Consider the following 12,164-nt stretch of genomic DNA (forward strand, 5'->3'; position numbering starts at 1 on the left):
GAGGTGGTGCTCAACATAACGAGCCCTAGATGGCTTTGATGAAACAATTTATGCACCTGGTTTATGTGTTCATGCATTAAGCATAGTTATTATCATTATCATTTATAATTTTATTATTATTAATGTGGCAGCAAGTGTTGTGATCCGGACGACTGAATCGCAAATGGTTATGTTATAAGCTTACAAGCTTGAGATACACAGATTAGTGCACGTGTTTCACCTCGGAGATTAAATCGAGAGATGGTGTCGAGTAGTCAGGGCTCATATAAGTTTTAAAGCACCTTATATTCAGGGATATAGTTCGAGGACTATACACGTTTGAAAGTTGAAAGTTTACGCGGTGCTGACTATCTACGAGTGCGGACTATGGAAGGAGTTTTCTTTTAAAGTTGCTCAATATTGCGAGACATCACATATTTTGTTCATATAAGGTTGTGTTAGTGATGAGTTTTCTATGATGAAAATTCTTTTTGGTTTGTGTGCCAATAAACGTTTCAATTTTCAGGATGCTCTGTTTATGAGCATCTTACGTGCGAACTATGCTGACTATAGTCTGAAAACTACGACAGGCAGCAAAACAAATATGAAACAATAAAATAAAAAACAAAAATGTTTAAAACGAAATAATCCGCGACAACTTGTTAGGTAAATACTGGCCCGTAAAATGACAATTAGGCAAATTAATGCTCTGCGTGTTTCCTTAGATTTATGTTTTACACGCGTAAAGCTATCTGCAGCACCAGTGGGTATGCGCGCACCAGAGATCCAGGGTTTAAATCATTCAATTTTATTAAAATCAATTTATATTTTGAATTGCGGCCTGCGTTTGGTTACCACATTGTGCACTTCTTTTTAAAGTTCATGGGCGAGTCTTCACTGCAGGCGAACACAGCAATGAATTCTGGAGAATTTCCCATTGGAAGGTTCGTCCTGGAGAATAAAACATAAAATTAAATTTGTAACCGTTTTCCAATATCTGGTTGGCTAATTTATTAGAACTGTGATTCACAAAAAAGCTTGAAGAATAGTTATTAAAAAACTAAATCTAAGATAGCAATCTTAATGGCTAAAGCTTAAAAAAAGCTAAAGCGACAGCAGGTGTTCCGTTGGCTGAAACCAAAGTAAATGTAAAACCTGCTACCTTCGTGTCGCTTACGCTCAAATGAAACCACAACTTCGACATCTTAGGGAGCACACAGTATTGCGCCAATATTGGCGTCGGATTGGATAAATAGGGCAAATTAATTTTGATACTGATGATATTGGCGCTGGATCGTAAAGATCGGCTCAGTATTACCATGATGTGGCCGATGTCGGCGGAACATCACTAAGGTCGGCCATTGCCACGCTAATATACAGTATCCAGCGCCGTGTTCCGGTAGTTTGTCGGGTCTGAATTGGCTATATCGGCCGGTATTAGGAATTTTTGACCGTTTCTAAAACGATACTAAATCAGTCGCACCGGCCAATCGCGGCGGCTGCAGCTGTTGCCACGGGCCGCGCCGAGGGCGCGACGGATAATCAGCGGCTGGAACTGGGTTTTTCCGTACTAACAAACGCAAAAAATCTCTTTTTGTAGTAACAGTAGAAAACGGAGGGCCCATGGTGCTTTCTAAAATCGTTAGTTTACAAGGTTTGCGGAACAATTGATATTGTTTTTACACGACCCTGTCTCAGTGGTGATTTCAAGTAGCGCGTCCCGACCTAGGCGCATCCCAACTTCGGCAGTAATTCGCGGCGCGTCCGCTTGGGTGTCGGGGGTGGCACCCCTGAATCTCTCATCCACCGTGTCTGTTTCGGAGTTAAAGTGGCTGATTAAAGCCAAAATAGAAGCCACGTACAGTTCCTCGAGTGGCCAGTGCAGTTGAAACGGCGGCGTTGCGATCGCTATGAACTCGGTTCTCGAGTACGGTTAGGTGCAACTTTTTCAGAGCAGGCTCTATGGCAGTTTCCCAACTGATCGGTTAATTGTATACTAACGTTGGCTTGGTCCAAGTTCGCTGACACCGCAGCGGCTGTGGCCACGTTAACCGATATTCGACCATCTCTGCCCAGAACTCGGATGATATCGCCGATTCTGGCCCGTTTTTAGACCGATCATTAACCGATATTGGCCGAATACTGGGCCGCGGTGCGAAACACGAAACTGGGCCAATATTGTGAGCAATACTCCCCCGACGCTGGCCCAGTATCGGCGTGCTGACTGGGATGTCATTTTTACTACTCATAAGCACTTCGTACGTGTTATCCAAATTCACTCATCAATGATTGTGTTAAAATCATTTGGACATTTTCAATTAACGATACAATGAAACACTCTTCCGGTAACATAGTTTTAACACCCGTGCCACCGAGGTTCCGAAGACCATAATATAGGCAACCAAATATTATATGAGAGTTCATGTACGATAAAAATAATCAGGCAGAATTAATGAAGACACGAGAAGTAACATGACTTCGTTCTGCACATTGTTATGCTCTATTATCCTGGGAGAGCATATTTTCGTGGCGACTAACGTTTGTACTTCAAATGCTCACGTTTCGTCTTAATCCTAACTTCACGTTGCACACCCAGTTTGGCCAAAACCACCGAAGCTATCTCCATTCCAGCGTGGTATGACAAAGAACCAACGTCAACAAACAGCTGGAGAAGACATGGCCCTCCGGTTGGCAATCTCCAATGAAGAATTCGCGAGCAAAGCTGGCCCCGTATTTTTTCCACAGGAATGTCCAGCGAGTTATGACCCAGCCAAAGTTAGATTTTCATTCCCTCCACCTCAAGAACCCATGGACCCAAGTATGGAGCGGCCCTTTACCATGGCAGAGCTGCAGGGCGCACTTTTCTCAATCACAAAGTTGCATGGTGCTCCGGGGCCCGACATGATAACTGTCCCGGCCCTTCGCAACCTTCCGGAGGCAGCGATGCAAGAACTTCTGGACATCTTCAACGAGTCCTGGGAGCTGGGTCAACTTCCCGCCATCTGGCGCCACGCCTCGGTTATACCAATCCCAAAACCAGGCCGAACTCCAAAACAGCTCACAGATATGCGACCCATCTCTCTGACGTCACATGTCGGGAAGCTTATGGAGAGGATGGCGCTGATGCGGTTGGAATGGCACATTGAAGCAAACAACGTCCTCCACCCGTGCCAGACTGGCTTCCGCCGGGGTCTCAGCACGCAGGACTCGCTGGCCCTCTTCGCTGAGGATCTTGCCGGCAAGCACCCGCGCTACGACATCAAAATAGCGGTTGCTATAGACGTGAAGAAGGCTTTTGATAGTGTTCCACATCCTACAGTGATGGCCGCCGCATCCGCGGCGGGCCTCACCGGCAAGCCTCCAGTATATCAGGGCGTCCCTCAACGGGCGCACCTACAGTGTCTCAGTAGGAAATGCACAAGCTCCTGCGGCTCCACTCGAGCTAGGAGTCCCACAAGGCGCGGTGCTTTCCCCGCTACTCTACAACCTAATGATGGCGGATTTGAGCCACCGCCTCGACAAGATCCCAGGCATCCGCCACACAATTTACGCAGACGACATCACAATCTGGACGACGGGTGGCCCAGTTGGCCCTCAAAATGATTCCGCCCAAGAAGCACTGGACATCGTCGCCGGATTTTTGATAGAACGCGGTCTAACTCCGTCACCTGATAAGACGCAGTACGCCGTGTTTGGAAACACCAACGCACACCGAGAGGCGACCCCGTGCATCGAACTCAAGTTCGGGGGCTCAGTCATCACCGCCACAAACGTGCTGCGTGTTCTTGGTGTCGACTTTTCCGCGCACGGCCCACCTGTGACGTGGCTGAGCAAAACCAAAGCCTCCGTAGTACATATGCTGCACCTTATCCGTCGCACCACAGCTAAGGACTGGGGCGCCGACACCCACACATTACGCATGCTTGTTAGGAGCAGGGTGTCGAACCGGAACCGAACCGAACCGAAAACCGGAACAGAACCGTTATTTTTAGCCGAACCTGAACTGAACCGAACCGAAATCTTCGCCGCCATCTTGGAACTGAACCGGAACCGAACCGAAAAAAAATATAACGGTAACCGGTTCAAAACGGTTCAAGGTAATATTTGTTTTCTTTTTTGCTAGTATCACAAAATGAACATATGGGAATAAACAATTGGCGGCTGTATTTCTATCTGTTGATCGCATCGTCATATACATAATTGCAACGTATGATAAATTGTGGGTTTTCATGGCACCTTTGTTGGCACTATGATTAACCATGTGTCAAGTTGTCACGTAACGTCATGGTGTCAATACATGTTGTCAAGTAATGTCACGTGGCCTCGTGACGTCACGTAACTCACTGCGTTAAATCGATTTAATTTGAGGAAGTCACTAGATGTATTAACCTTGTTGACAGCATGACGTAACATGACATCACGATTTCGCACCGAGAGTCACGTGACTCCGTGACGTAAGCGATTTTCATATCCCCTAGTCGAGTGCTCGGGTTCATGACAATCAGCATGGCCAAACATTTAGGTAACGGCTCATGTCAATTAGATATGATAATCAATAGCCTAACACTAACAATATCTGAAGCTCAGCCCAAGCTTTTGCTTTGCAAACCCTAGCAGTCTAGGGCATGACTGTGATGAACACTGGCGGTATATAATTAGGGTCAGATCACGTGGCCGCTTGTTCAAATTGCGAGTTGAGGAGATATCGACAGCTGTCTCTGTCCTTTATTTTTTCTGCATCTGTTATTAGGGGAAAACTAATGAATGTTTCCGCAACCTATCAACGTCACGGGTTATTTCTCAACACTATTTATTGAAAGTACAAAAAAAAAATGTTGCAAGACCAATTTTACATCATTGAGGCATTGAAACATTTTTTCGTTGTTGCTGAAGTATATCCGAAAGATGTCCCCGAGAATAGAATTTTTGAAATGACTAAATGCGACCTATTAATATGACGTTACATAGAACTACACGTGTGTACGGAAGGAATACCTAAAAAAAGAAGATATTTTAGAGACGTGAGAGGAACAGCCGAACGTTGGCAGTCGCTGTAAGTCTCACACGAGCGTCGTTCTCAAGTTATTACCCAAGTTTCGACCCCTCTGTATTTTGTTTAAATGAGCTATAACATATTTCTATACATTACCAAAATACTACTCAGGATCAGTCCCTAATGTTAATAACTGATTTAACTTGGCGTTGCTGTTTCTTCTAGGCAATGGTAGTCGCCGAAAAAATTAGAAAAATATGAGCATCGTTCATTCCCTCAACTCGTAGCCAGAAGCGGCCACGTGGCCTGGTGCCTATCTTATGCCGCCAACGTTAATCATACCCCCGCGCTGGAGTTTTAAAGGAAGAAAACGCGTGCTGGAGCTCCAGGCATTGTTAGAGTTCGACTATTCTCATCACCACAGCGGTTGGACACGAGCCACTACCCAAGTGTCCGCCGAGGCATTGATTGTCACGAGCCGATGTACGGTGCTCACACAGTTCTCCTGCCCAAACCATGAGTCACGCTTGACTGTCGACAACCGGGTGGTTTTGATCCCACAATTACGACATCAATCTTTGAGAAGGCAAGACTAAAAGAAATAGTCTCGTTCAATCCTCGCAATTTCACCGCGGCAAAGAAGCTTCTGAGTCAGTGGCGCCCTGTGCGAGTACACTTGGACCAGGGGACTAGTACGCCCCGGAAAAGTCATGCACATTCCAACCCGATATCGTTTCATGACCCCTTTAAACTTCACGGGGTGCAAAATAAAAGCAATGAAAGGTTGCGGTTAACAAGTGTCAAATAAAATTGTCGAATTAACAGACACAAATGAAGGAGGCAATTCCTCAGGAATACTTTCAGCCTTTCCACTCTGGTGAAGATGGAAGGCCAGAAATGCTGTACTATGGTGGGAATGAAGTAATGGCCGGCCGCCAGTCGGCAAGCCAGACTGGAAAGGCTGGAGGGGTTGCCGCCATTTATGAGCGACGGTGGCAACCAAACAACTGGCAAGCTGGCTGTCTGGCTGCCGTCGCCATTTATAGATGGCGGTAACGCATGACTAGCCCTTAACAGCACCGCTATATAAAGAAGTGCGCCTGTGTGTGGGGCCGGGGGGGGGGGGGGGAGGGAGGGGGGGGAGTTTTAGAAACATACTGTGTTGTAAAGGTTCTTCTTCCCTGCATCTTTGGCGCAGACGAAAAAGCGTGACCCCGGAAACTACTTTGATTGGAAAAGCGCTCTTGCCAAAAAGCACGTTTTTGCCGTGCCAGACGCTGGCGCCGTTCCTCACGACGATGCACTAAGAATAATAATACTAGCCTTTCAAATACTTTGCTTTCACTGAGCTTGCACCTCCTGCAGCGTGCCTTTTGCACCGTCGAATTCGACTTTCTCAGCAAGAAGGAATCAGAATGACCACCAGCCTATAGTGTGATAACGTCACGTGCATACCATGCTAAATAGTTCAGCTTTCTGGTGAAATATGATGTTCGCAACACTAGCCATAGATGTCCTAATTGTAAATTTGTGAAGTATTTATAGCAGTCTCGCGATGAGATATGGCAGCCTAGAGAAATGTTAGAACGCATGACAATTTTAGCATAGTGCTGTAAAGTGAGGGCCGAAAACAAGTGCAGGTAAAACCGAATATAACATTTGCCTCCCGAGGCAGTATTTCGGAAATTTCGAGCTCATGCAAGCTGATTAAATGTAATATACTAAGATTTCAAAAATTGTTGTCTGTCCTTCGCGCTATTTATGTGAAATCATGAATATCATTGCGTGCATCTTTACGCATCTCTTTTTGCAGTAAGGCGTTCTGGAAGGGATTATTTTGCAAAACATAACATTAATTATCTCTCTCTTTTTGAACATTTCGTGTATTTGACTTCCAATTCATCATGTGAGCATAGAGTCCTTTTTAGCGTACCCTGCAACCCGATGTTTCACACTGCCAATCAGCAAACAGAAAAACACTTTTACGTAGACTCCACAGCTCGCGTAGTTTCGAGTATCGTCCTTCCGCGTCGGTCTCAAGCGGTTATGTGAACTTTATAAAGTAAAATTTTTTCATCAATATAAAATATATTTAATTACAATGCCCCCAAATTATTTGTAAGCGGTTCTGCCAATCTTTTCCGGCGTTTTTATCCTCGACAGGCACGTTGTAAGGGATATGGGACGGCTTTACATACATTTCTGATTTTGAAGCGAATTTAAATAACTATCTGCTCCTCACACATATAACTTCTCAAACATATAGAAGTCTGTTATTGCCTTTTTTATCTGGTGAACATTAGTTTTATGTGTCTGTGGGCTGGACGAAAAGAAAGTAAATAGGGGCGCGCGGTGGAACTATGATGATTACGCACGCAAACCGTCAGAAAGTGTCCAATTAAGTAGCTGCCTTGTCGAGTAGAACGTGAAATACTACTTGGTTTTACTAAACAAAAAAGAATTTTGAAGGACGCTTAAGCTTTGCCTTTAAAAGTGGAACGCGATCGCGTCAACGGGTCTCGTTTGCATCGCATTCTCATTTGCTACGCAAGCGTGCTCGCGTGGCCTAGTGAAAAGCGTCTGAGTCACAACTAAAGGGTTGTGGGTTCGAATCCTGCCTAAAATTTTTAATTTTTTCTTTAAGGCAAAGGAATTACTTTCAAAAGTGAAATCATTTGAAACATACGGTGACCTTTATTTCGCATTACATATCATGTTTTAATCACCCTCATTCCACGCGTGATGTCACGTTTCACGTAAGCATTGTGGGTTGTTTGAAATTCTTGCGCTAGGGTATATAGCTCAGACGTCATGAACCTATCGACCCATCAGGATTTTCCAGTCACGCCACCGACATCGGTTTTTCTGCGACATGAGCTCGTTAACGCTATCGTGTTAAAATCATCAATTAGCAAGGGTGATGCTCATTTGCAAATTAAATTGTCCGGCATCTTGTCAACAACTAACCTCAACAGCCAGGCTATGCCAGCTTATTCTATATAAGAAAATGTTCACTTGGGCAAGCGCTATTTTGGGCCAGATTCGATCCGAGTGCGAAGGTGCGTATATATTAGAGTGAACAATTGCAATTACTCCTTGCTCCATGATTAGTGGCATGCGTGCGGTGCTGAGTGTAAACAATGTTTGGTTAGAACAACAGGCATTTCGATTGCCGCTCGGTGTTTCTATAAAAGATAGACTGAAAGGAGTTATCCTAAAATTTTGCTACATTTCGAAAATTTCATTGCTTTTAGCTCAGTTGGGTCGTCATCACATATATATATATATGTATATATATATATATCTATATATATATATATATATATATATATGTATATATATATATATATATATTGTGAAGTGTATTTCGTAAACCTTATTTCATGATATATGGCCACGAGGTGCATGCTCATTTCATATTTTTGTGATGTAATTAATTCCTTAGTTCAATGACATGATTTCACTTTTAATACTGACACACAAAGTTGTACCAATCACGGGTATTTTAGACGACCTACCACACTTCGCGACAACATTTTATACCGTGTAAATAGATCAGCTTGAACTTTAGAATTTTACTTTAACACGAAGAAAGGACAAGAAAATACAGTATAGTTCTAAATTAGAAGCTGATCTATTTACAGGTATGTACCAACAAGCTCGACTCTTTACTCTTGTACTTAAACATTTTGATTCAGGCAGAATATATTTTACTCGTAAACAAATAGATATTGAGTCGTATGAACACGACGTTATGTATGCTAATGTAGATTTTCTTCTACTCTTGCGTCAAAATTAAATAACTGAATTTAATATTTTTGGTACCTAAGAACAGAAGTAAATTGCACGGACGATCGAAGAAACTATATAGTGAATCGTTTCACAACGGAAATAGTGTATAGTGCCAAAAGAACGCGGAAAATATATTCTCAATTTAGCGGTTCAAACCGGTTCGAACCGGTTCGAACCGGTTTGAACCGTTATTTTTGGCTCCCCGGAACTGAACCAGAACCGAACCGAAAGCCGTGAACCCGAACCGGAACCGAACCGATAAAAATTTCGGTTCGACACCCTGGTTAGGAGCCTCATCCAAGCCAAGATGCTTTACGGGGCACAGCACGTAGGCATCACCAGGAAACAGCGTGAGGACCTAGAGGTCCTTAATCGGCGTGCCATGCGTATCGTCACGGGCCTGCCGAACTTCACGCCGGTTGACACGCTGCAGGCCCATGCTGGACTCAACACCATTGGAGACCTGTTACACGAGGCATGCCTAAAGCAGCACATCCGCCTTTCAGGGTCCAGACCGGGACGATCCATTCTCGGGTTGCTGGGCCTGCGACCCGTTGAGGGAGTTCCACCACCAGCCACACCCCCTCCACCTTGGAGTCTGCCATGCCTGACCTCCGGCATCCGACGCCATCCCATGCTGGAGGCGGCCATCCGGGCCGCCGACGATCCCAAGCTGCGGCGCACGAACGTGACGTCAACGCCGACGGCCCCGAAGTACGCAGATATTACTGTGACGCGGCCGCGGATTCCGAATCCGGATCTACTGCCGCAGCAGCCTGTTGCCTGTCCTTGGGATCGACCACTGGTGTCCGGCTTCCACCGGGGCTTGACTCGCTGGGGGCTGAGCTCCGGGCGATCCTGCTGGAAGCGGAACTGGCGCTCCGCGACACCGCCACCAGAGGGCTATCTCCCACCGAGATCATCCTGCACACAGACTCTGCGGAAGCGGTCAAGGCATGTGTTTCTTCGGCCCCCCCTCGCTCTCCAACGGTCTGCTCCATCCGGGCGGCTGTAGCGGGACTCGAGTTGGTCCTGGGATCGGCCGCACACATCAGGGTCGCTTGGGTTCCGGGCCACGCGGGCATAGAGGGCAATGAGGCGGCGCACCGGCTGGCAAGGGCGTTCTTGTCTCTCCCCTCGGCCGGTCAGCCGCTTCAGAGACCCTTGGATGCGCCGTCTGGCTCCGACGCTAGCACAGGCCCTTCACCACCACAGCACCCGCGCACCGAAACTAAGCGGCGCCTGTCCACCCGGCTGCCTGAGTGCCCGACCTCCATCCCTAGGGGATACCCGCGGGCGGCCGCGGTCCGGCTACGCCGAATCACAACCGGCTGTGCATGGACACCGTATCGCCTGGCCCGCTTCGGGCTACGTTCACCAGAGTATGCAATATGCGACCGGTGTAGTTCGACTTCTACATCGCCACCTCAAGCAAGTCAAACCGCCGGGCTAATCCCCGATACTTCCATTAACACCCAGTCTTCAGCGCATCTCGCCACCCTACGCCACCTGCTCTGGGAGTGCCCGGCAAGGCGAAAGGAAAGGCACATAGCACTCGCGCAGCTCGGTCCACCGCCAGGAATGACGTGCGAGGCCTGGACGGCACCGACAGGCCCCACAGACGTCAAGAGGCGCGTCTTCAACTCACTCTTGGCTTACGTGAGGACGGCCGGTCTGGCCAGCCTTCTGTAAGCCCTCTCCCCCTCCCGCCCTCGCACCCCCTCTCCCATTCCTGCATCCTTATTCCCTTCCCCTTCACGACAAGGCATGAAACCGGTCGCGTCGTACCCCTTCTAAATATGAATAAAACGTATCCAACAACAACTCTTTTATCGTTTTCGCTCACAATCTCTGCCCGTAAATATCTTCGGAGACCGTGATCATGTGGTTCAACAACTTTGGACTCCCGTTGATTGGTCTAACAAGTCCTGCCGGGTTAGAGGTACGGGGGGAGGGGGGGGATGGTAGGGCTTGTTCACTCAAATATTAAGGTCATCGGACAACGATCGAGCACTGACACAGGGTGAATACACTGTTAGCAAAAATAACACGCCCAGACGTGTAAACCGTTGTCCCATAGCGTACACGTCGAAACGTGTTCGTTTTACACGAGGCCATCTGTGTTTTTCGTCTACACATTTATTTATTTATTTATTTATTCATTCCCTCAGAGCCCGAAGGCATTATAGAGGGGAGTGGACACACACATCTAATTGCACACAAAGACAAACAGTAATTAGGCGGGTGAGCATAAAAATCCAAAAACAGAACATTGTTAAAACAAAACACTGTCAACCCAAATCCAAAAAATATTCGCAAAGTGCAGCTTTGAATCCGGCATTCTCGGCTATGCTGGCAACAGGTGCGGGAAGGCGATTCCAGTCCAGTGATGTCATGGGTATGAAAGACTGATGAAAGCTTGAGGTGCGACACTGAGGGATGCCAACTTTATTTTGATGGTCGAAACGTGATGAGACGTATGATGGTTGTGTTAACAGATGCCGACGAAGATTTGCATTGTGGTGGTAAATTTTATGAAATAAACATAGACGAGATATTTTTCTACGTAGGGAGCGGTCAGACAAGTTTAGGGTAGTTTTCATTGCTGTTACGCTAGATGTGCGATGATAGTTATGCAGTATGAAACGCTGTGTAAACTTAACACGCTACACTGCGTCTGCCTTCCGCAAAACCGTTTCGCGCGTGTTCCTTATGAAACATGGCGGCCAGCGGCCGAGAACAGGCGAGAGACGAGCCCAGCAAGCCGCGCGCCCTTCAGCCGAATTGAAAGCACACAGGGTGCGTTAGTTCTCGTTCGATGTCTTTTATACACAGTAAAGTCTCCAAGAGGCGGACGTAGCTACTTGCAAAGGTACGTACGTGCGTTGTCGGCGGTCGGCGGCGTCGGTAGCTTCAACGAGCCGCTAGACAAAAAAGAAAAAAAAACGAATGCCGAACTCACATGGATAAATAACTTGAGCAAACTATTTAGAATCGGGCGGTAACTTGCGCCACCTATCGAGATTTCTAGCAGCCTGTTTAAAAAAAAAAAGACATCCGTTAACATTGCGAACGACCACGACTATACAGCAACCCTACATACAACGCAGGCAACACAGCACCGACATGTACACAACACACCAACCGACACTACGCCCGACACTTGCTGCTCGATATCCATTTCTCCCCGCGGCGCATATAAGCTTGACATGTGCGGGTGAGCTCTTTGGTCGCTTACCATTACAGATTTATAGAAGAATACACAAAACACGGCGCAATGGACAGCCGTGTGTTAGAACTGTTTGCATTTAAAAAGTATGGAGGCAAAATCTATAATGTTAGTCCGTTGCAATAAATAACAATATGTTAACAATAAATCTTAAACCGGTCATGAAAAAGT

The 12,164-nt window shown here is 46.5% G+C and overlaps 1 protein-coding gene across 1 annotated transcript in view; it reads right to left on the reverse strand.

The window, feature by feature from the left end:
- Window positions 1–830: 830 nt before the first annotated feature.
- The window catches only part of LOC120842158 (neprilysin-4-like), a 75,310-nt gene continuing 63,976 nt past the window's right edge, over window positions 831–12,164 (reverse strand). The window contains exon 9 of the mRNA XM_040213186.2: window positions 831–930. Coding sequence (XP_040069120.2) covers window positions 831–930 — 100 coding nt within the window. The remainder of the gene's footprint in view (window positions 931–12,164) is intronic.

Source organism: Ixodes scapularis, unplaced genomic scaffold (assembly GCF_016920785.2).
Source record: "Ixodes scapularis isolate PalLabHiFi unplaced genomic scaffold, ASM1692078v2 PGA_scaffold12__126_contigs__length_90152505, whole genome shotgun sequence".
NCBI lineage: Eukaryota > Metazoa > Arthropoda > Arachnida > Ixodida > Ixodidae > Ixodes > Ixodes scapularis.